Source organism: Oryx dammah, unplaced genomic scaffold (genome assembly GCF_014754425.2).
Source record: "Oryx dammah isolate SB20612 unplaced genomic scaffold, SCBI_Odam_1.1 HiC_scaffold_21, whole genome shotgun sequence".
Classification (NCBI taxonomy): domain Eukaryota; kingdom Metazoa; phylum Chordata; class Mammalia; order Artiodactyla; family Bovidae; genus Oryx; species Oryx dammah.
In genome coordinates, this window is record NW_024070205.1 from 51,088,134 (window position 1) to 51,110,393 (window position 22,260).

General features: G+C 48.1%; 1 protein-coding gene and 1 long non-coding RNA gene across 2 annotated transcripts in view; one reads left to right on the top strand and one right to left on the bottom strand.

Moving 5' to 3' along the window:
• The window catches only part of PARP1 (poly(ADP-ribose) polymerase 1), a 41,148-nt gene extending 36,154 nt beyond the window's left edge, over window positions 1-4,994 (top strand). The window contains exons 18-23 of the mRNA XM_040263656.1: window positions 571-669; window positions 1,172-1,324; window positions 2,239-2,366; window positions 3,120-3,181; window positions 3,744-3,858; window positions 4,137-4,994. Of these exons, the coding sequence (XP_040119590.1) occupies window positions 571-669; window positions 1,172-1,324; window positions 2,239-2,366; window positions 3,120-3,181; window positions 3,744-3,858; window positions 4,137-4,218 (639 nt within the window). The 3' untranslated portion in view covers window positions 4,219-4,994. The remainder of the gene's footprint in view (window positions 1-570; window positions 670-1,171; window positions 1,325-2,238; window positions 2,367-3,119; window positions 3,182-3,743; window positions 3,859-4,136) is intronic.
• LOC120880333 lies at window positions 161-15,798 on the bottom strand. The gene is made up of 3 exons (XR_005725007.1): window positions 15,780-15,798; window positions 14,967-14,972; window positions 161-248 (listed from the first exon to the last, which is right to left on the bottom strand). It is a non-coding gene; the product is annotated as an uncharacterized LOC120880333 (long non-coding RNA).
• Window positions 15,799-22,260: the final 6,462 nt, after the last annotated feature.

Here is a 22,260-nt window from a genome sequence, read left to right on the forward strand (position 1 = left end):
CTAGAGTCTGTCGTATCCTTGCTGCTTTTGGTTGCAAGTCTTGGCTGCAGGGTGTCTCCTGGCCCCCAGGCTTTAAGTCATGGTTCAGTTTAGTACACACCAGCAAAGCCATTTCCGACTCTTGGTGACCCCATGAACTATAGCCCGCCAGGCTCCTCTGTCCATGGAATTCTCCAGACAAGAATACTGGAGTATTCATTTCCTTCTCCAGGGGATCTTCCCGATCCAAGGGCTGAACCCAGGATCTCCTGGTTAAGTTATGGTTAGGGGGACTATTACCTGAGAGCCAGCTAGCTCCTCATTGTAGAGGTTCCCCGCTCCCAGACGGTGAGCCCCACGTTCCAAGCTTTGGTAATGGCCCAAAGCATAGGGTTCTAAGGCAGGAGGGAGGCTGGGATCATGCAAACAGGTGATGCCCAAGGAGGTAGGGGGTCTGGAACACAGGCTGACTCTCTTCCACCCGGGCTCCACGTGAGCCACGTATTACTTGTGCGTCAGCTGAGCCTATTGTTGTTCTCCCTGCCGCTGTGTGGCTCTCCTTGCTCTGATTCCAAGACGCTTTATTTCTAGGTTGTGGACAAAGATTCCGAAGAAGCCGAGATCATTAGGAAGTATGTGAAGAACACTCATGCGACCACACACAACGCGTACGACTTAGAAGTCATCGACGTAAGGCGCTCTCCTCCCTCTGCCCCCTTTGTGTCCGGCCAGCTCTTCCCTGCCCATTCCTCCGACCTGGGCCTGGGTAGAAAAGAGTGGTTGGCTTTGCTTTAAATAACCAGAGGAAGTGATGCAATTGTTTGTGGGACACAAGTCCATAGTGTTGTGGTTTGGGGTTGGCTTTTTATTCTGTTTTAAAGGACATTTCCTACCTACCATTCCAAAAACCTAGTTCTAACCTAGTTTTGGAATCAGAACTATTAGGAGAGATCCAAATAAAGTGCCTCAGGTGTGCCTCTGCTGCATGCAGTGTGAATTTAGCTGCTGGTCCCTGCTGGACAAAACCTTGAGTGGCCTGTTGCCGCATCCCAGCCTGACTGGAACACCTTACATACTGCAGAAGGCCTCACGTGTCCCAGCTCTGTCTCTGTGTCTTGTAAGATCTTCCAGTTCCCCCATAGTAACCGGTGGCTCCTTCCACTTTTCTCTTTTATGTAATGACTCCGACCAGATCTTCAAGATAGAGCGTGAAGGGGAGGGCCAGCGTTACAAGCCGTTTAAGCAGCTGCATAACCGGAGGCTGCTGTGGCACGGGTCCAGGACCACCAACTTCGCGGGCATCCTGTCCCAGGGTCTCCGGATAGCCCCACCTGAAGCGCCTGTGGTACGTATCTGGCCTGGGAGCTGTAGCAGGAGAGGGGTGGGCTCTGCCCATCTCTGCAGCCATCTCCACTTGAGCCCTGTGGGCACCTGTGTGGGAAGCCTCTGGGTGCCTCTGTGACCACACGGCCTTGTTTAAAGATGAAGGTGCAGCCGTGGTGGTGAAGGTGAGCGTTGCCGCATGGCCCTTTCCTGACCTCGCTACCAAGCTGCACACAGTTTCTGGAACAGAGGAAGCGAAGTGTTTTCCAGACCCTGCTGTGAATGATAATTGGGTGTTGACTGGCAGAGAGCACAGACTTTGGCCACGGGCCAGGCTGAGTCCCAATCTACCTCTTGCACCTCCCAGCTGGGCACCTCCAGTCTGCCTCGGTAGAGCCCGACCCAGACCCAAGTCAGACCGCTGTGTCAGCTGCTCAATTATAGACATGACCCACAGGCAGAAACTTCAGAAGGGTCTGCCAGGCCCCTTGTTCTGTAGTTGTAGAAAGCAAGGAGCTTAATGACTGGACTCATTAGTATGGCAGAGTCCACTGTGCTGTGCAGCAGCAAACACTCTAATGCCTCTTGACCCCATTTCCCCTTAGAGGAATAAAAAGTATAGCCGTGTTTACTGGGCGTTCACATGCGCCGCACCTTGGTCTAGGAAGCGGCTAGTAGCTCATTTAATTCTCACAGCAACCCCGTAGGGTTCTTTTCCCAGTTCAGCGAAGAAAGTGGGGTCCAGAGAGATCCAGTGACTTCTCACAGCCCCTGGGCAACACGTGGAGCTGGGATCTGAGCAGCCTGCTCCCGAGCGCGGGCCTCTGCCCGCTGTGGGGGCCGCTGGGAACCGGTCACGGCTGTTTCCTCGGCGCCTGGCTCACAGTCAGCACTCCCGTGAGAAGGCTTTCAGCTGCCCCTTTTCCATCCCTCCAGACGGGCTACATGTTTGGTAAGGGGATCTATTTCGCCGACATGGTCTCCAAGAGTGCCAACTACTGCCACACGTCCCAGGGAGACCCAATAGGCTTGATCCTGTTGGGAGAAGTTGCCCTTGGAAACATGTGAGTAACCCCAGCTCTGGGGCTGGTGGCACTTGATGGGGGTGGATGGGGTGAGCTGCAGGAAGGAGCTTCCCCTGGCTAGGGGTGATCCTGGAAATTCCCCACCACAGTTAAGAGGATCCACCAGTTTGGCGGTGGGTGTCAGACACCAAGGCAAGTCAAGTGAATGAGGGAGGCACAGAAATGTTTCACGAAACCAAGACAGGAAGACAGCTAGGCCTCAGGAACTCGAAGTTCTGCTCTTCCTGTGGACTAGGAAGCACAGAGCGTGGTTACTTCGTAGCCCCTGTTCCCCTACTGATATTTAGATTTCCTGTCTGAGACCAACTCAGGTTGAATTAGAATCTGAATCCCACTTGCAGATTCCTTGCAGAGAAAATCTGATTGGCTTAGCTTGGATTGGTTGTTCACCTTAGACCATAACCCAAAGAGAGCAGGGTTATGTAATAGACCAGGAGGGGTCTCAGGGTCCTGGACTGGACAAAGTTCCAGAATGGCAGCTACACCATAGCTCTAATCAGGCCCTTTCCTGGAAGTGGCCTTCTGGCAGTGATCGTTGGCACCAGCTGTTCAAAGGGGACTGCACCTTCCATGTCTAGAACCAGAACAGAGGGGAGCTCCTAGCAAGGAACGTGGACTGGACTCTCTGAGTGTTAGTCTCAGCAGCTTCCGTGGCCTTGCTCTGCTGTTCGTACTGTTGGTCTGAGAGCCCAGTGACCTTAGAGGCTCTTCTGAAACTACCTTCTCTTATAGGTATGAACTGAAACACGCTTCACATATCAGCAAGTTACCCAAGGGCAAGCACAGTGTCAAAGGTAATGTGTTTCGGAAGCTGCTGCTGCAGATACCCTGGACGGCACAGGGAGGGGGCTTTCTTTCCCCCATAGTCACAGTTTCTGTGCCTAGCTCTTACAAGTTCTTTTTTTTTTTTTTTTTAATGTTTGACTCTGGCCCCAAATGACCCTGATTTTACAAATGCCATAGAAGAGTCCTGGTTCCAGCTTCTAATAACCAAGTGCACTGGCTCTGGGTCCTAACCTGACTCTTAGCTTCAGTATTGAGGGCCTTCTGGTGGCATAGTGGTACCTGGAGCTTCTTGAATTGCTATAGCTCATAGCCCATAATGACTTAGGACTTCCTTCTGCCTGGGTAAAGTGAGGGCTTTAGAATTCTACTTACCAGAAAAGCAGGGTGGGGGCACTACTATGCTGATGAAAATCAGGCTGGAACTTGGTGTATACCTATAGCTTTATGTGTGGAAGGAGGACACAGTATTGGGTTTTGTATGTCTTTTAAATGTATACACAGATGTCATCTCTCTGGAGCGTTTTCGGCATGTTTCCACAAATCATATCCCGTCTGCCTTCTGTCCTGCAGGTTTAGGCAAAACTACCCCTGACCCATCGGCTAGTATTACTATGGATGGTGTGGAGGTGCCTCTCGGGACAGGGATTTCATCTGGTGTTAATGACACCTGTCTGCTGTATAACGAGTATCCTTTTACGAGTGTGCTGTGCACGCCTCAAGCAATGGTCTGGGGCTGTGAAGTCACTTAAATGTAGCCAGTTCACACAGGGGCGGGCTGGCTCAAGACCGTCCTGTGGTGTGTCTCACGGGGAACAGTTCCCCTCAGTGGTCTCCCCGGTCAGGATGAGAGACCCAGCCCCCGACCTGGGAGGGTTTGTGGGGTGTAGCCGTAGGCCGGCTTATGGGCAGCAAGCTCGCCCTCCTTTGTGGAAGCGTTTGTGCCTTGACACACTTCCCCTCCAGGTACATCGTCTACGACATTGCTCAGGTACACCTGAAGTACCTGCTGAAGCTGAAGTTCAACTTTAAGACATCCCTGTGGTGAGCTGTGAGGTGTGCAGGCTGGTGACTGTCGTGCTTTGCACTGACTGACCAGGCAGAAACCTCAGCTGAGTTGTTGAGGCATAGTAGCTTCACTCAATCTCCTTAGAAAGGATTTTTATATGAACACTTGGTCACACGTTTCAACGATTTTCCCAACTTTTCAAATCCCTTGATTGTTGTGTTGGGCGGGGGAGTGGGCGGGGGGTTGTTTTGGGGTTTTTCTCCTGCCAGCCATAACCCTGGTAGGTACAACTGACAATAGAGAAAAGTTGGGGAGGGTCTTAACTGTGTCTAGATTAGCCCAATGAAAGAGCCTTGCAAGCCACATTAGAACCTCTGCCTTACTGGTTTCCCCAGGGAAGGAAAAAAATAATCTTCTACCCTTGTTTCTAAGTATTCATCTTTAGTTTTGGAAAAATGTTAAGTGTTTATTTTGAGGTCAAAATAAAAACTAATTTCATACTATTTAGATTTCCTTTTTTTAAAAAAAAAAAAATTTTGTATTTGTTGTCACCCTTTCAGCCTCTTGTTTTTCTGTGAGAAGTGTTGGGAGACCACAGGGAGGAGCTTTAACAATTTCTCATACTGAGAAACAAAAGGCACTTTCCTTTTCTAGAAACTCTCGAACGTGGAAGCTCTTGGAATACGTAGTAGTTTTAGATTGCATTTGAAATTCTGTTTTCCTCTGAGCGGTTTTGTCTTCTAAATTAAGACTAGCATCACCAAAATACCAAAGGGCTAATAGTAATTCTGGATTCAAATGGAAATGGCTTCTGTCCTTACATGTGTTTGGTCTCATTCTAACTGCGGATCTATTAATCTTCACAGTGCAGGGTCCACAGAGACTGTCGGGGGATCGTTTGCACCCGTATCCATGAAACCCCAGAATGAGCCAGGCAGCATACAGCAGTGGCCAGCAGGAAAGCCCCGTCTGAGTAACAGCCAAGCATAGGGAGACCATGCCTCTTTCTCTTCCGTTTATCAGATAGTTAGCGGTGGTAAACCCGTGTCAGCACGCTCTTCCTTTATGTGGACTGTTATCTGACATATACTATATTGCCTCTTACCACTACTGTGTATTTGAGCATGGTGCTTATTAAATATTTACATCTAAGTTCCCTGAAAGCCAGGATGGTATCTTACGACACTTTAAACCTTCTACAGAAGGAGAATGGGAAGTGAGGGCTAGAAGGTAGAGTCACAGGTAAGAGAAGACCTCAGAATGAGGTGTTGTCGCAGCCCCAGACTTACATGGGTGTTCTGGGTCAGAGAAACAAAGAACAGACGTCATTCCAGACAGGAAAGAAGAAAAACACATTTTCTCTGAGTTGAATTTCATTGAAGTGACGATAGCCGCAAATGCAGTTTATGAACTGTGACTGTGTTCATTGTAGCCATGTTTGTGGCTTTCTGCAGTTAATAAAATTTGAGGGCCATACAAACCCAAGTTAGGGTGTCAGATTTCAGAAACGGGCAAACCAGCTTCTTTTATCTGTTGTTTGGTGTCCTTAACTTTTGATGAAAATCCTTAGCAAAATCAACCTTAGGCCCCTCTCCTGGTTAGCTGGCCACTCAGTAATGCTCTCAGACTCCCTAGATCCTGAATATTCTGTACTCTTCACCATTTTTTATCAGCACAGAGAAGGGCAATTACCAGCCCCCACCCCTTCCCGCACCACAGTACCTGATTAAACAGAGTATTTTTAGGTTGGAGTGATTGCTTAATGGGTTTTCTATAATCAGAACTGATTTCTTTCTTAAAGAGAGATTCTGATTCCATACTTGTCTGCCAAAATAGGGAACTTGCCATGTTATGTTTCAGTATTCATATTTTTATTTTTTTTCTTCACTTTACAAAAATTCAGGTTAGCAGCTAAACTGTGTGTAGTTAGTTTAAAATTGTAAGTGATTCAGAAGCACAGGGTGCCTGGTGCGCCAAGGTGCAGCCCTGGGCCTCTGCTGGGAGCTGCCCACTCTCCTGCCTATGCCTGGAAATGCCCTTGGATGGCAGCAGCTGCCAGAGACAGCATTTGGCTCACGTTTCAGTCCACACTTCCACACAGCGTGGCGCACGCCTGTGGTTTAAATGTTCGGAGCAGAAGCACCACCCATCACTCCAGTGTGTTAACCAACAGGTTTTGCATTGGCAGTTCTCTCTTGCTGCCCTCTTTTGGAGGCTGGGAACAGCACCTCAAACAGCCCTGTGAGAGCAGGCCTCTGGAACTGCTATAGTAATGTGATGACTGGAGCTTCGCACTGGGGTGAACCCCAAAACACTGTGCTTTTAGGGTCCCCTTAGTTAAGCCCAGCGGCAGCTTGGCCCCCGGCACATGCACAGTGTGTGTCCTGTGCTCAGTGTTCACGCTGAAAGCCCTTTGACCTGCTCCAGACACCTTGTGTCTTCTCTCCATAAGGATCTGAATATGAGGGATAGATTTCTCTCCGACCTGTTGGGCTGGTTTTAATTACTCTCCTTATCACCCAGCTACTTTAAGAATTTCATATTTCCAAAGTAGCATCGCTTCCTCTTCAATTCCCCCAAATACTGAGAGTTGTTTTTTAAAGGAACAGTGTTCTAAGTAAGGCTGTTCATATTGTGGCTTCCTGGGGGCTTATAGCTGGTTTTGTGGGGTCCAGAGCAGTGATGACCAACATCCCACCACCCGCCTCACTTCTGCCCAGTAACCTCTGCCTGAAAGATCATCAGGCAGCTCCTATTTGCATTTTTCTGGCTTAGGAGAGCAAAGCCAGGCCAGGATCTAGGTTATAAGCAGGTACATTTTTGGAGACTCATTTTGGAAAATGAAAAGATAATGGCCTGCAAACGTTTTCCTCAGGTAAGAGGTTGCCGGCTGGTGGACAGTGCTGGTAATGGGGACACTTAGGCATAGCCCTATTCCGCCACTGTGCCTTTCTGGGCAGGGGGTCTCACCTTGCAGCAATGGGCTTGTGCCCATAAGTCAGCTGGTTTTGCCACATGTCCCTTCACCCAGAAGTGGCCTCATTGAAGGTGAAATGGGTCCTAAAGCTGAGCCAGTGTGCCAAACGGGGTGAGGCTGCCCCATAGGGCCTGTGAGATCCTAGTTCCCCGATCGGGTCAAACCCTCGCCCCCTGCATTAGCAGCATCGTCTTAACCACTGGACTGCCAGGGAAGTCCCCAAGAATATGTTTTAGATCAGATACCAGCCTGTGGTCCTAGAAGCAAGGGCTGGAGTGAACATAGCTCCTGATTCTTGCCACGTGTGACTTCCCCTGGAGCTCTGCTGGTTTGGAAGTCCAAGGCCCGAGGGAGACATGCTTCCCTAGGGGCCACAACAGTGGTTCCACCGAGTTGGAAGATAAGGCTACCACTTTAGGGCTCTAAAAACCACAGTCCCCACAATCAGAGAAAGGGGTTACTCTACTGGCTAGTGTGACTGATTACCCAGTGGGAGATTTGGACGCTGGACCTTGGAGGTGAAAGGACAGTCTGCAGCCCAGGGGTTTCTCAGCATCACCCTTGTCCATAGCGTAGTTGGACGGGGTCAGTAGTGGGGGGAGGGGGCGGAGCTGCAGTCAGTGGAAGTCAGCAGCCCGTGACAATAGTGGGGCTGTTGAGGACCTGACCCTCAGGAATGATGGTTCGGGCACTTCACCAGGCAAAAACATCAGCTAAGGTTCAGACTGAGGGCGGCAGAAATAGGAAGGAAGCAGCTATAGGTAACAACTGTGGTTTTATGACCCGAGCATAAACAACTGAAACAACCAGGTAGGAGGCTGTAGACAACTGGCCTGAGTGGCCTGAGCCTAGGATTTGAGATGATGGGTTAGAAGGGCTATAAATGTAAAATTGTTTATAAAGTGTCTATAAATGTCAATATAGGGCTTCCCTGGTAGCTCAGCTGGTGAAGAATCCCCTTGCAATTCAGGAGACCCCAGTTCAATTCCTCTGTCAGGAAGGTCCCCTGGAAAAGGGATCGGCTACCCACTCCAATATTCTTGAGCTTCCCTGGTGGCTCAGATGGTAAAAAATCCACTGCAACGTGGGAGACCTGGGTTTGATCCCTGGGTTGGGAAGATCCCCTGGAGGAGGGCATGGCAACCCACTCTAGTATTCTTGCCTGGAGAATCCCCATGGACAGAGGAGCCTGGTGGGCTACAGTCATGGGGTCACGAAGAGTCAGACATGACTGAGCGACTAAGCACAACACAGCCAGAGGTCAATAAGGTTACATTTGTACCCCCAAGCTCCCATACATAATTCAGTAGATCCTGAACTCAGGGATGCTGTTGCCTGAGAACTGGTGGTGGGTTCAGCTTGGGGGAAGCAAGGTTCAGGGCCCAAAGGAGAGAACCCCTGTCTTCCCAGGGTCATCTGAGTCCTTTCAATCAGGGCTTTTTCTCTTGACTGCAGAAAGATGAATCAGGGCTTTGCTGGTGGCTCGGTGGTAAAGAATCCACCCACCAATGCAGGAGACAGTGTCTACGTGCCACAGGACAACTAAAGCCGTGAGCCACAACTACTGAAGCTTGCACACCAAGAGCCCATGCTTCGCAACAAGAGAAACCACCACCGTGAAAAGCTGGTGCACTACAACTAGAGAGTAGCCCCTGCTCTCCACGCCTGGAGAAGGAAGGCTGTGCGCAGCAGCCAAGACCCAATGCAGCAATGAATCAATACATTTTAAAAGGAGAATGTCAAAAAAAGGGAAAATCTAGCCATTCTGAATACCTGAAATCTCTTGGTACCAACCTCTGAGTTGCTCTGAGAATGTGTGTGCTAATTCCTATAAAGTACTTGGCATGGCTCCTGACCTTGATATGCCCTCAGTAAACCTCAGCCATTATTGTTGAAATCTAATGGATACCTTGGCCTGGGGTGTGAGTTGAAACAGGAAGCTCCAGTTTTAAAAAAAAAAAAGAAATGGGCTTCCCTAGTGGTCCAGTGGTTATAAGACTCCACCCTTCCACTATAGGGAGGCATGGGTTTGATTCCAGGTGGGAAAGCTTTTCATGCCATGAAGTGTGACCAAAAAAAGAAAAAAGGGAGAAACCAAGGAACAAGACTAAGGAATAAATCCTGTGCTCACTGGGAGCCATTGGACAATCAGGAGGAAGTGAAAGGAACGTGAAACTGTGAGTCACAAAGTCGCGTCTAACTCTTTGATCCCGTGGACTATAACTCTCCAGGCTCTTCTGTCCATGGGATTCTCCAGGCAGGAAAGTGGAGTGGGTTGCCATTCCCTTCTCCAGAGGATCTTCCCCACCCAGGCATCAGGAAGAAAAGCCCAGGGTTATAAAGGTGACCTTAGGCCCACATCTTCAATCTCCTGTGAAACCTCAGTGACACCGGCATACCCCCAGTGTGCCTTCATTCTCCACCCCTCCATATCACCCCCTTAACTGTAAAGGGACAGACGCTCCAACAGCGCTCCCCCAGGCCCTGCCCTGCTTCCAGCCAGGCCTCCCGGGGCTCAGAATAGCCCAGCTGCTGTCTCAGCAGATGGCCAGTCTAATTTTAGCCATGTGGTGCTCACCCAGAGACCAGGCTGGGCTGTTCAGATTTGAATAAGCCAGTGTGCGACTTTGGTTTGGAGCCAATAACGAAGCTTTGAGCTGTTGTGATCTGTGTCTGCTCGTGCTTTACAGGCATTCCAGAAATATAATTTTTGAAGTATTTTGTTTCTCTAAACCAACAAGAGCCCAAAGTGTAAAAAACCAGCAGGCAGTCAAGCCTGCGGTGTGGTGGGAGCCAGCCAGGAGACTGAGGATGGACGGGGGTGAGAAGCAGACGGCGGTGTGGGCTCCTGCCCTGCTTCCCCAGCGACGGGCAGGTGGCCGGGCCTTGGTATCCAGGGCACACCTACCCCTTGATACTGTCTTTGTCAAAACACAAGAAGAGAGCCTTAGCTTCCCAGTGCATCTGCTGAATCACTTCTGGTTGATGGGCTGTATTTTTGCTGCTGTGGAAGGACTGTGATCAGGAAGAAATTAACCACAGATGTAAAAAAGAATGGGCTTTCCAGGTGGCGCTAGTAAAGAACCCGCTTGCCAGTGCAGGAGAGGTAAAGAGACTTGGATTTGATCCCTGGGTAAGGAAGGTCCTGTGGAGGAGGGCATGGCAACCCACTCCAGTATTCTTGCCAGGAAAATCTAATGGACAGAGAAGTCCGGCGGGCTACAGTCCATGGCATCACAGAGAGTCAGATGTGACAAGCAACTTAGCATGCACACATATACAGTCCCTTAAGGTAGCGTGAAGTGGCAGATGTGGAAACTGAGTCTGGGGGAGGTGAGACTGTCCAGGTTCCCACCACAGATTGGAATTGAGCAGGTTGAGAACCTTTTTTTTCCAGCATGATGTTTCTTACACATCATCCCCCATATATGAAGACTGCTTTGCATACATATTCTCTCAGAGAGTTAAGACAGCCCAGTGTGGCTTGGAGACCCCTGATGTAGCCTGCCTTTGCCTTTCTGTAAGCTGATAGTTGAGGACCCAAGAAGACAATTGCTAGAATGAGAAGACCAGGCTCTAGTTCACAACTTCCAACGCTGGGTCTGTGAACGCTTAGAAGGTGCTGGATGGTCATCAGGGAATCCACTGAGTCAGCAGATGCTTTCAGCGGTAAGAAAAGGAAAGCAGGAACTTCCCCTGGTGGTCCAGTGGTTAAGACTTTGCCTTCCAATGCAGGGGGCATGGGTTCAATCCCTGGTCAGGGAGCTAAGATGCCACATGCCTTTTAAACAAAAAAAAACCTAAAACATGGAACAGAAGCAATATTGTAACAAATTCAATAAAGACTTTAAAAATGGTCCACATGAAAAAAAAATCTTTAAAAAAGAACAGGAAAGCAGTTCCAACAATAATAATACATGTCATCTCTCTGGTCCCATCACTTCATGGCAAATAGATGGGGAAACAGTGGAAACAGTGGCTGACTTTATTTTGGGGGCCTCCAAATCACTGCAGATGGTGATTGCAGCCATGGAATTAAAAGATGCTTACTCCTTGGAAGGAAAGTTATGACCAACCTAGACAGCATATTCAAAAGCAGAGACATTACTTTGCCAACAAAGGTCCATCTAGTCAAGGCTATGGTTTTACCAGTGGTCACGTATGGATGTGAGAGTTGGACTATAAAGAAAGCTGAGCCCAGAATTGATGCTTTTGAACTGTGTTGTTGAAGACTCTTGAGAGTCCCTTGGACTGCAAGGAGATCCAACCAGTCCATCCTAGAGGAGGAGATAAGTCCTGGGTGTTCATTGGAAGGACTGACGTTGAAGCTGAAACTCCAATACTTTGGCCACCTGATGCAAAGAGCTGACTCATTTGAAGAGACCTTGATGCTGGGAAAGATTGAAGGTGGGAGGAGAAGGGGACGACAGAGGATGAGATGGTTGGATGGCATCACCAACTCAATGGACATGAGTTTGAGTGAACTCCGGGAGTCGGTGATGGACAGGGAGGCCTGGCATGCTGCAGTCCATGGAGTCTCAAGGAATCGGACACAGCTGACCAACTGAACTGAACTAAACTGTCCAGAAGTGGACAGTGGCAGGATTGCTTAATTCAGCTCTCTTATTTCTCTTGACGGTGACAGAGTGGCAGCTGGACTTCTAGCATCAACATCCAAAGGAGGAGAGAGTTGCCCCCTCATCCTTCTCTTCTTACTAAAAAGATTTTTTACTTTTTTTATACATTAATTTACTTCTGTGCTGGGTCTTTGTTGCTGCTTCCGGGCTTTCTCTCGTTTCAGTGAGTCGGGGCTACTCTCTTAGTTTAGGTGTGCTGGATTCTCCCTGTGGTAGCTTCTCTTGTTATAGAGCACGGGCTCTAGGTGTGCAAGCTCAGTAGTTGTGGAGCATGGGCTTAATTGCCCCGTAGCATGTGGGATCTTCCCGGACGAAGGATCAAACCTGTGTCCCCTGCATTAGCAGGCAAATTCTTATCCACTGTACCACCAGAGAAGTCCCAAGACAGACTTTTCTCCATTACTCCTAGTAGACCTGGTCTCACTGGCCAGGGCTGGGACACAGCTTTGAGGGAAGTTAGACCCAAAATATCTGGTGTTTTCAGCCTGTTTAGAGGGAAGTGGGCTCTACCAGCAAGGACCAAGGGGGTCAAGAATGGTGGTCGAGTGCATATCAGTCCCTGGGAAGTGGATGGGAAGGAAGTTGAGGCCCAGGCACACTTTTTTCCGGGCAGTGGGTCCATAGAACCCATCAGATTCTCAGCAGTCCATGAATGCAAGGCCTTCCCAGAACCATAGCTGTGGAGAAACTACACCTCACTTAGCTGTTCTGACATTCTGTGGTGTTCCTGAAGAAAGATACAGACCATCATAGAAATAGAAACAGTTGTCTGGGATAGTTTAAACGGCAGTACTTCGTGCTCATCTTGGACTTCCCTGGTAGCTCAGATGGTAAAGACTCAGCTTGCAATGCAGGAGATCTGGGTTTAATCCCTGGGGTGGGAAGATATCCTGGAGGAGGGCACGGCAACCCACTTTAGTATTCTTACCTGGAGAATGGACAGGGGAGCCTGGCGGGCTACAGTCCATGGGGTTGCAGAGTCGGACACGATGGAGTAACTAAGCACAGCACGGTGCTCATCTCACAGGCAAAGTCAGGCTTCGCTGACACTGTCGAGGTCACTGTCAGCAACCCATGGGAACGCCAAGCTCTTCTTTTCCTCTTTAGCTTTATTTTTTGCTCTAAGCCCCAGGGTCCTTGTCCAGAAGATGATCACGCTCTGCTTGTCTGGAGCTGAACTTCTTCATCTGAGTGGGCACTGGATTCCAATTGGACTGGTGGTGATTCCATTCCTGCTTGGGTTGGGGCAGCCACTGTGGTGCCCAGGACACCAGGAAACGGCTCCAGCTGGCTGGGCCAGTCTGAGGAGAGCTTGCTGCACTGGGTTAGTGACTCCCTAGGGACAAGGGCCAGAGGGTCACAGGCAGCGAGAGCTGCCTTGAACCTGGTGAGCTGCAGCCTGGCCGCCTCGGTTACCAGCCCCCACTAACCCTTGTGCAGGGGATCCCTTCTCCTGGAAAGCCCTGATTTATGGCAACAACTGTGGAAGCACACCTAACACCCCTGCCAAACACATCTCATCTATATTATGTTGAACAAGCACAACTTGTGGATCAAAACCATTTACAGTAAGTCTATATACAAATGGGTTCTGTTCCAAGAATGCGTTCATAAGTTTAATTTGTTCATAAGTCAGAGGTAGCCTAGGAACCCAACTAACACAATCAGTTATATAGTACTGTAGTATGTTTTAGTCACTCAGTCGGGTTCTACTCTTTGTGACCCCATGAACTGTAACTCATCAGGCTCCTCTATCCATGGGATTCTCCAGACAAGGATACTGGAATGTGTTGCCATTCCCTTCTCCAGGGGATCTTCCTGATCGAGGAATTAAACCCAGGTCTCTTGCATTACAGGCTTCCTTGGTGGCTCAGAGGTTAAAGCATCTGCCTCCAATGTGGGAGACCCGGGTTCAATCCCTGGGTCGGGAAGATCCCCTGGAGAAGGAAATGGCAACCCACTCCAGTATTCTTGCCTGGAGAATCCAATGGACAGAGGAGCCTGGCAGGCTACAGTCCACGGGGTCACAAAGAGTCGGACACGACTGAGCGACTTCACTTCACTTCTCCTGCATTGCAGGCAAATTGTTTACTGTCTGAGCCGCAGGGTAGCCACTATAGTATAATAGGTTTATAATACTTTTCTGAAAAATAATACATAAAAAGCAAAAAATAAAAGTTTTAATCTTCGAGTATAGTACTCTGATATCAAGGAGATTAAACTAGTGAATCCTAAAGGAAATCAACCCTGAATATTCATTGGAAAGACAGATGCTGAAGCTGAAGCTCCAATACGTTGGCCACCTGATGTGAAGAGCCGACTCATTAGAAAAGCCCCTGATGCTGGGAAAGATTGAAGGCAGGAGGAGAAGGGGACAACAGAGGAGGAGATGGTTGGATGGCATCACCGACTTGATGGACAGGAGTTTTGAGCAAGCTCTGGGAAGTGGTGATGGACAGGGAAGCCTAGAGTGCTGTAGTCCATGGGGTCACAAAGGGTCGGACACGACTGAGCGACTGAACAACAACAATACCCTGAAAAGTGCAGTAGTACAGTACAACAGTTGGCATACAGGGAATGGCATCCAGTGAACAGGCAAGAAGAGTTACTGGGGGAGGGAGAGGAGGTGGGAGCCAGAAGAGCAGAAGGATCATCAGCAATAGAAGACGGAGGGCAAGCTGCAATTTCACCCATGCCTGATGTTGATGAAACACTTGTTCACGCCTGAAATTTCGCAACTTGAAGGTTTGTATGCAGGGGACTTACTGTATTTTTCTCCCACCACCCTTTTAAAATTGTTCAGTGAAGGAACCTTTCTGCTGCCACTGGGGAAAAAACTCTGCAGGCAGGCAGGCCCTTGACTTCCCTTCTATAAAAGCAGATGGTCTTTTACACCCCATGTTGACTCTAAGATTCAACCATTTCAAGTCAGCCCAATCCAAGATGACAATCAAGTCTCCAGACTTGGTTTTAACGTTACCATTTCTCCCTCCTTTGGCTCTACTGGGCTTCAGGCTGGAGACTGAGATGGGAAAGGGACACAATGGTTCTCTTGTCAGGCACTCTTCTTCCTGTCTGGTTTCTGGCCAGTTTCAGGGTCCCAGAGAGGAGAAGGAAGGGAAGCAAAGGCTGGAGGCTGGGTCAGGTCCCCCCTGCACAGGCACCTGGCTGACCTGTTTCTGGCAGCCATGTGACACTGACTTTCTTAGGGTGCTTTCGTCAGCTCTCAGGGAGTGCCTCCTGGGCCCCTTGAGCCTGGCAGGTGTGTCTATTATGGTTTCGTGGGGCAGGTCTTTAAATCATACATTTGCCTCCAGGTTTTCCTGCTGCCAGGCTCCTCCCAAAACACAGGCAGCTCCACTGGACAGGCCACGAGGGGACCTCTCACTGTACTCCCCCTGGTCACCCCTATGCCCCCCGAATCCCACCCTGACTCTCTAGAAGCTTGGCCAGTCCCAGCACAGTGACCCTTTCCAACCTTCGCTCTCCAACCTCCGCTCTCCAACCTCTCCTGCAAAGCACTCGATCTGTTCTGTATTCCCTGGTGGGAGACAGACTCTAGTCCAGCATGCCCCAGGCTGAGGGCTTCCAGACAAGCCTTCCAAGAAAGTCATCCACTTCCCCTTCCTGGGGGAGAAAGATGGGTTCTCAGCACAGCTTTTTATAAGATGCTCCTCTACTACATGCTGACTTCCTTTATATCCCCAACCTGATTGAGGGTTCTAAGATTCTTAAAACTCTTCTCAGACTGTTTCCTGCTCATATCAATTGTATTTCAGAGTCTCAACACGCCTTTTATTGCCTGCCATGCCACTCCTGCATGCTTAGTCATGTCCGGTTCTTTCCGACCCTTTGGACTATAGTCCACCAGGCCCCTCTGTCCATAGGGTTTTCCAGGCAAGAATACTGGAGCTGGTTCCCATTTCCTTCTCCAGGGGATCTTCCCAACCCAGGAATCGAACCTGCCTCTCCTGTGTCTCCTGCACTGCAAGCAGACTCTTTACTCACTGAGCCATCTTGGAAGCCCTGGCCGCTACACAAATCCTACTGAATGGGTAGACCACATGACAGTCCCCTTCGCCTAACCCAAGGCCAGCAACTGACAGTCAATATGTTCAGTGATCTGTACAAAGAAAAAAAAAAAGAAATGATTGCTCCCCCATGGAATGCTTTGAGGGTGACGGAAAGGTTATATATCTTGATTGTGAAGTCAAAGTCATTGAGTTACACACTTTAAACAGATGCATTATTAAGTTATACCTCACTGAAGTTGATTTTGAAATATCAATCAATTAAATAATAATAATAACCTCTGGCCCCTCAGTATGAGGAACTAGAGCTAAGATGTCATTATGCAGACATGGAGCTGGGGACCAACTTGGACTCTGCATGAAGAACTAGCGAAAGTCATCAAAGGGAAGGGAGGTGCCCAGCAGAGTTCCAGAGAAGTCACTCAGCTCCCACCTCAAGGGGAAGAGAAGACTTTAGCTCCTGACTTTCTACTTTCCTCTTTCTGTTTCCTTCCTTTGGACTCCCAAGGCCTCTGTAGCTTTATCGTAAGGCTTCTTCTTTTCTTGAGCCAGACCAAGTGGACAGCTGTTCTCCACCCCAGCAAAGGGGCCCCAGTGCAGGCTCTTGGGCCCAAAGTCCCTGTCTGAGTTCCCAACTGTCACTTTTCTGCTGGGCTGGCCCTCTCCTTCTGGGGACTGCATATTCATCCAGGTATCCTGACATCTGATGAGCTCACCCTCACATCCCCACATAGTGCCTACAGGGCCTCTCTGGAAAAAGGGCTGATGAACAGGGAAATGTATGATGGCTGTCTGAGGCCAGACCCAGTCTGCTGTTTGCTGGTGTGGCTCCTGCTTGGAGGAATGAGGCAGGGAGAAGCCATAGAAACTAACCAAGCATGTGAGTCAAAGGGAGCACGTGAGCCTACTTTCTGCATGAGAGGGACAGGAAGGACAGGGCCACTGATGCCTGAAATGAAGAAAGCACTGGTTTGCCCAAACGAAGGAGGTTGGTATGACTGTTCTGAACCCTTGTAGCTTGAAGGGGAGGGGCCTGGCATGATGAACCCACAGTCAAAGCCCAGGACAGGAGAGCATGGTCTCCAGATACTGCCTGGACTTCAGTCCTGGCTTTACCCCAGTTGTGAGACCTTGGACAGGTTACTAAACCTCTCTTTGCCTCATATTCCTCATCTGTAGGTGAGGATCACAGCACCTATTCATGCAGATGTTGTGAAGGCTTGGGACAATTTTTGTTTCTTTAGTTTCCATGAGTTAGAATGTGAAGTACTTAGATCAGTGCCTGATACAGTGTGATTTTGTGGCCACAGCAGCAAAGACCACATGGCTTCAGAAAGTACCTCAACAGTCAATACCAAACTCTTCTCACCTACTCCCAGCCCCAAACATGCTCCCTCTCAGCCAGCTCTGTCAATTTTAAACTTGCTTAAAGACTTGAAAGTCTTGCTGAAAGACCTTAAAACACACTTGTTTTTAGATTTCACTTGCTTATCCCACTATCTATGTATATTCATCTCATTAAAGTTGAAATTAGATTTAAAATTTAGTTAACAAATTAAATTTTTAAAAGTTATATTCATGAAGCAATTCTATAAGAAAAATTGAAAATATACCAGCATAGAAAAAACAAAAAAGATTGAGAAGAAACCCCCAAAATGTAAAAATAGCAGTCTCTATGTGGTAGCCTTATAGGTACTTTTTATGTTCGAGTTTTTCACATTTTCCCACAATAAGCCTTAAAAATCAGAAAATAAAAATAATCAGCTTCCCCAGTGGCTCAGCAGTAAAGAATCTGCCTGCAGTGCAGGAGATCCAAGAGACATGGATTCAATTCCTGGGTCAGGAAGATCCCTTGGAGAAGGGTATGGCAACCCACTCCAGTATTCTTGCTTGGAGAATCCCATGGGCAGAGAAGCCTGGCAGGCTACAGTCCATGGGTTGGAGAGAGCTGGACATGACTGAAGCAACTAAGCATGCATGCATGCAATAAAAACAATAAATCTTTTTTAATATAGTTGGAAAGTCAATTTTCCTGTCACACTATTATTTCTGCTCTTTACTGGTAAAGCACTGGTCTTTTTGTTTTTTAATTAATTAGTTAATTTGGCTATACCAGGTCTTACTTGGTGGCAGTTTCATGGTGCCCTGCAGGATCATTTAGCTGCGGTATGTGGGATCTAGTTCCCTGACCAGGGATCAGACCTGGGTACCCTGCATTGGCAGCACAGTCTTAACCATTGGACCACCAGGGAAGTCCCCCTGAAGTCTTTTCTGAGATTTCCCCTTGAGAGACCCTGGGTGCCCTCAGCTCGAAGCAGAAGGCGCTGTGGCAGAGGGGCACAGGCACTGCTGAGTGACTTTCTGGAGCCCACCCCCCCCACCACCACCAAAAGCCACCTCCTCAGGCACCTTAGCTGGGGCTGTTTGTCTCCAAGACGCTCCTGCCTTCAGTTCCAGAACACAGACCTGCAGACTGCTGCTGGCCTTGGTTTCTGAGAAAACTTTTCCCAGGCTTCACCTCTGGGTGGGTTATAACCACCCACTGGTAGAGTCAAAGGGGCACTCATTTCTCTGCACTTCCAGGGACTGACCATCTTTTCTGACTGGGAAGTTGGGTTTTACCAAGGAAAAGGTCCACTTGGTCAAGGTGGACCCCAAGGGGAGGGTGAGCTCTGCTGGCTGGTTAAAGATAAGGGAATGGGGAACTGTGGAGCGGAGGGAAGACAGTGATAAGCTTCTGGAACCTCAGGAACTTCTCCACATGGGTCCTGACTGTTAGCAGCCGCCTGCTCCCTAGTGATTAGCAGCAAAACTCTTGAAATGGAAATGGGTCAATGTGCTTGCCTTTGATAGCAGCAAGAAAGAGGGAAGCAGGGAGTTCTGGGCAGCCCTCCTCAGCACTCCAAAGAGTCGAAGGGTGAAGGGTTGGTCAAGGCCTCCTGCAGAGGGGAACATATCTGGGAGGATGGTCCTGATACAGGGGACACTTGGCTGAGCAGCAAGAAGTCCAGGGTGGAGCCCCCAGCAAAACTCACCTTCACATTATAAATCCCACATCCTAAGCAAAGCTCAGGAAGCCTGATTTAAAACCCACGTAGAGATTTCCCTGGTGGTCCAGCAAGACTCTGCACTTCACTGCAGGTGGACACTGGTTCCATCTGTGGTTGGGGAGTTAAGATTCCATATGCAGCGAGGCCCAGCCAAAAGAATAAAATAAAACCCAGATAAATATTAATAGTAACTTGTTAAATTTTTAGAGGTCAAAGATACTTCTTCATAGTATGTCATCTTTTAAGTTTGTCTATGACATCTTCATTGTTTACTTATTCATTTAACCAACACTTAGCTATAGTATGTTTTATTTGCCTGGTTCTGTTCTAAGTCCCTCAGAAAAAGATCAGTACATTGAAACTACTGTATTTTATCTTAAAACTAGAAAATAATTAATTGAAAAATCTCACTCCATATTTTTTTGTAATTTTTAAGAGGAAAAAAATAAAAATTTTTTTAACCTGGCTTTTACACAAAATTCAAGGCCATGGGTGCTTTCAACTAGATTGACGGTGTCTCTTTGTAGTTGTCATTTCTCTATTTTAGGCATGAAGCTCAGCCAACTTATCTATCAGTCATCCTACAGATTTCAGGAAGTATATGAAACAGTGAGGACTTTCCCCTTTAGGATGCTATGTGTCCAGTTAACCTGCCAGGCCCTGCTGTGCTTGGTAATGAATGGTGCCCCACCATTCAGTTGGGGAGCAGAGGTTGAGCCCCCATGACAGGGACACACAGAGGCTTAACTTCCTGTGGACAAGAGATTAACAGGTGTTATCTGATGCCTGAGGAGTGGGCTCCTTGTCCATTTTCCACGGTGCCTTCATGCCACAAACTATGTCCACTTCTATCCCAAGAAGCCTGTGAAGAGACGCCCCTCTCCCACAGACGAGGTTTCGCAAGTACCTCCCATTAAAAATCAGATCTCTGAGGAAACCGCAGGGCCTGAGTCTGACTGTTCTTGTTGCAGGCTATGTTTGTTCCAAAGGTGATCAAAGAAGCAGCAAGAAGCAAAGCTGGCAGCATTTCCAGGCCAGGAAAAACACCTGGACTCTGTTTTAAAACCCTTTGCTCCATTGATAATTTGCCCCAAGGTGCTCAGCTGAGATATTTTAAGGGCAGATAGTCAAGTGTATTAGAGCTTTTCCCCTTTCATCTATCAAAGCACTGGATTGAGAAAGTCATTTTATATCCAGAAAACTATATGCCCGTCTGTTCTGAAAGCAGAAAATTATTACCAAAAAATTATTTTGTAGAAAATCTTTTAAAAATCTAAGTAAAAAAATATATCCTGTTCTATTCCAAGGAACACTCTTGGAACGACTGTCTTGGAAGTTGCTTTATTTAATGGAAAGCAAATAAATTTATGGGCTGAAGTTAAACAAGTCATCAGGAAATCAGTGAATGGATCTGAGTGCATCACTTAACCTGCTGTCCTTCATTTTCTCTGATAGACGATGAGAGCTACCTTTCAGTTCAGTTCAGTTCAGTTCAGTCGCTCAGTCATGTCCAACTCTTTGCGACCTCATGAATCTCAGCACGCCAGGCCTCCCTGTCCACCACCAACTCCTGGAGTTCACTCAGACTCACGTCCATCGAGTCAGTGATGCCATCCAGCCATCTCATCCTCTGTCGTCCCCTTCTCCTCCTGCCCCCAATCCCTCCCAGTATCAGAGTCTTTTCCAATGAGTCAAGTCTTTGCATGAGTGGGCCAAAGTACTGGAGTTTCAGCTTTGGGCTGATCTCCTTCAGAATGGACTGGTTGGATCTCCTTGCAGTCCAAGGGACTCTCAAGAGTCTTCTCCAACACCACAGTTCAAAAGCACCAATTCTTCGGCACTCAGGTTTCTTCACAGTCTAACTCTCACATCCATACATGACCACTGGAAAAACCATAGCCTTAACTAGACAGACCTTTGTTGGCAAAGTGATGTCTCTGCTTTTCAACATGATATCTAGGTTGGTCATAACTTTTCTTCCAAGGAGTAAGTGTCTTTTAATTTCATGGCTGCAGTCACCATCTGCAGTGATTTTGGAGCCCAGAAAAATAAAGTCTGCCACTGTTTCCACTGTTTCCCTACCTATGTTCCATGAAGTGATGGGACCAAATGCCATGATCTTCGTTTTCTGAATGTTGAGCTTTAAGCCAACTTTTTCACTCTCCTCTTTCACTTTCATCAAGAGGCTTTTTAATTCCTCTTCACTTTCTGCCATAAGGGTGGTGTCATCTGCATATCTGAGGTTATTGATATTTCTCCAGGCAATCTTGATTTCAGCTTGTGCTTCTTCCAGCCTTTACTTTCAAAATTAATAGTCCTAGTTGGTTTTGGGGGGCTTTGTTTTTTAGTTTTTGGCCCAGCCTAGCGGCATGTGGGATCTTAGTTCCCAGACCAGGGATCGAACTGGCACCCCCTGCAGGGGAGGCAGAGTCCTAACCGCTAGATCCTCAAGGAAGTTCTAGTCCTACTTGTTTTACCTCATGGTGAGGGAGGTCTTGAGATCCCAGCCAATCTTTCTCTTAAAATGTAGTCTCAACTCTCCAATCTGCAAAGGACAGTGGCTCAGTAGTTCTTTTCTGCTTTAGAATGAAATTGAGTGATATGGTGTGCTGCGATTCATGGGGTCGCAAAGAGTTGGACATGACTGAGCGACTGAATTGAACTGAACTGAACTGAACATTTAGAATGAAATAGAATGTAAGACAGTAAATTACAAGGACTTTGGATTAAATACCCAGAAGGAGGTAAGAAAAGGCATAATGTAAAAACAGTGGCTTAAACTATAACAGGGGGTAGAATACTGAGGTTTTTTTTTTTTTTTTTTCTTGTTTTGTTTTGTTGTTTTGCCAGTTTTTACCTGTTCTTGCCAATTTCCTGATCATGGGTTGTTAGATTTTTATCTGTTGGAGCTCAAGGGAACCTGAGGGGAATCTGTGAACCCTCAAATGTGACAGGTTGAAATGTTGTATGAGGGTGTGTTGATTCTAAGATATGCCCACAAATTCTTTGATAATTCTCCCCTTCAACAGTGAAAGTTGATTCCTCTCCCCTTCCTCGTGTGCTTGTTCGGTGACTTGCTCCCAGAAGCAAGGCATAAAGGCACTGCCTACAGGCCCTCCTTGCTGTCTCTCTCACTTCACTTGGGGAAAGCCAGCCACCACATCGTGAGGACACCGGCAGCCCTCACCAGCCACATGAGTGAGCCACCTCAGAAGGGAGTCCACCCAACCCAGTCCAGCCTGTGAACCAGGGTTTCTCAGCTTCAGCACTCTTGACATTTGAGGCTGGATCATTTTTGTGTGTTGAGCTCTCTAGTGCACTGAGGGAGGTTTAACAACATCTCTGACCTCCACTCCCTAGATGCTGATAGCACACACACCACACTC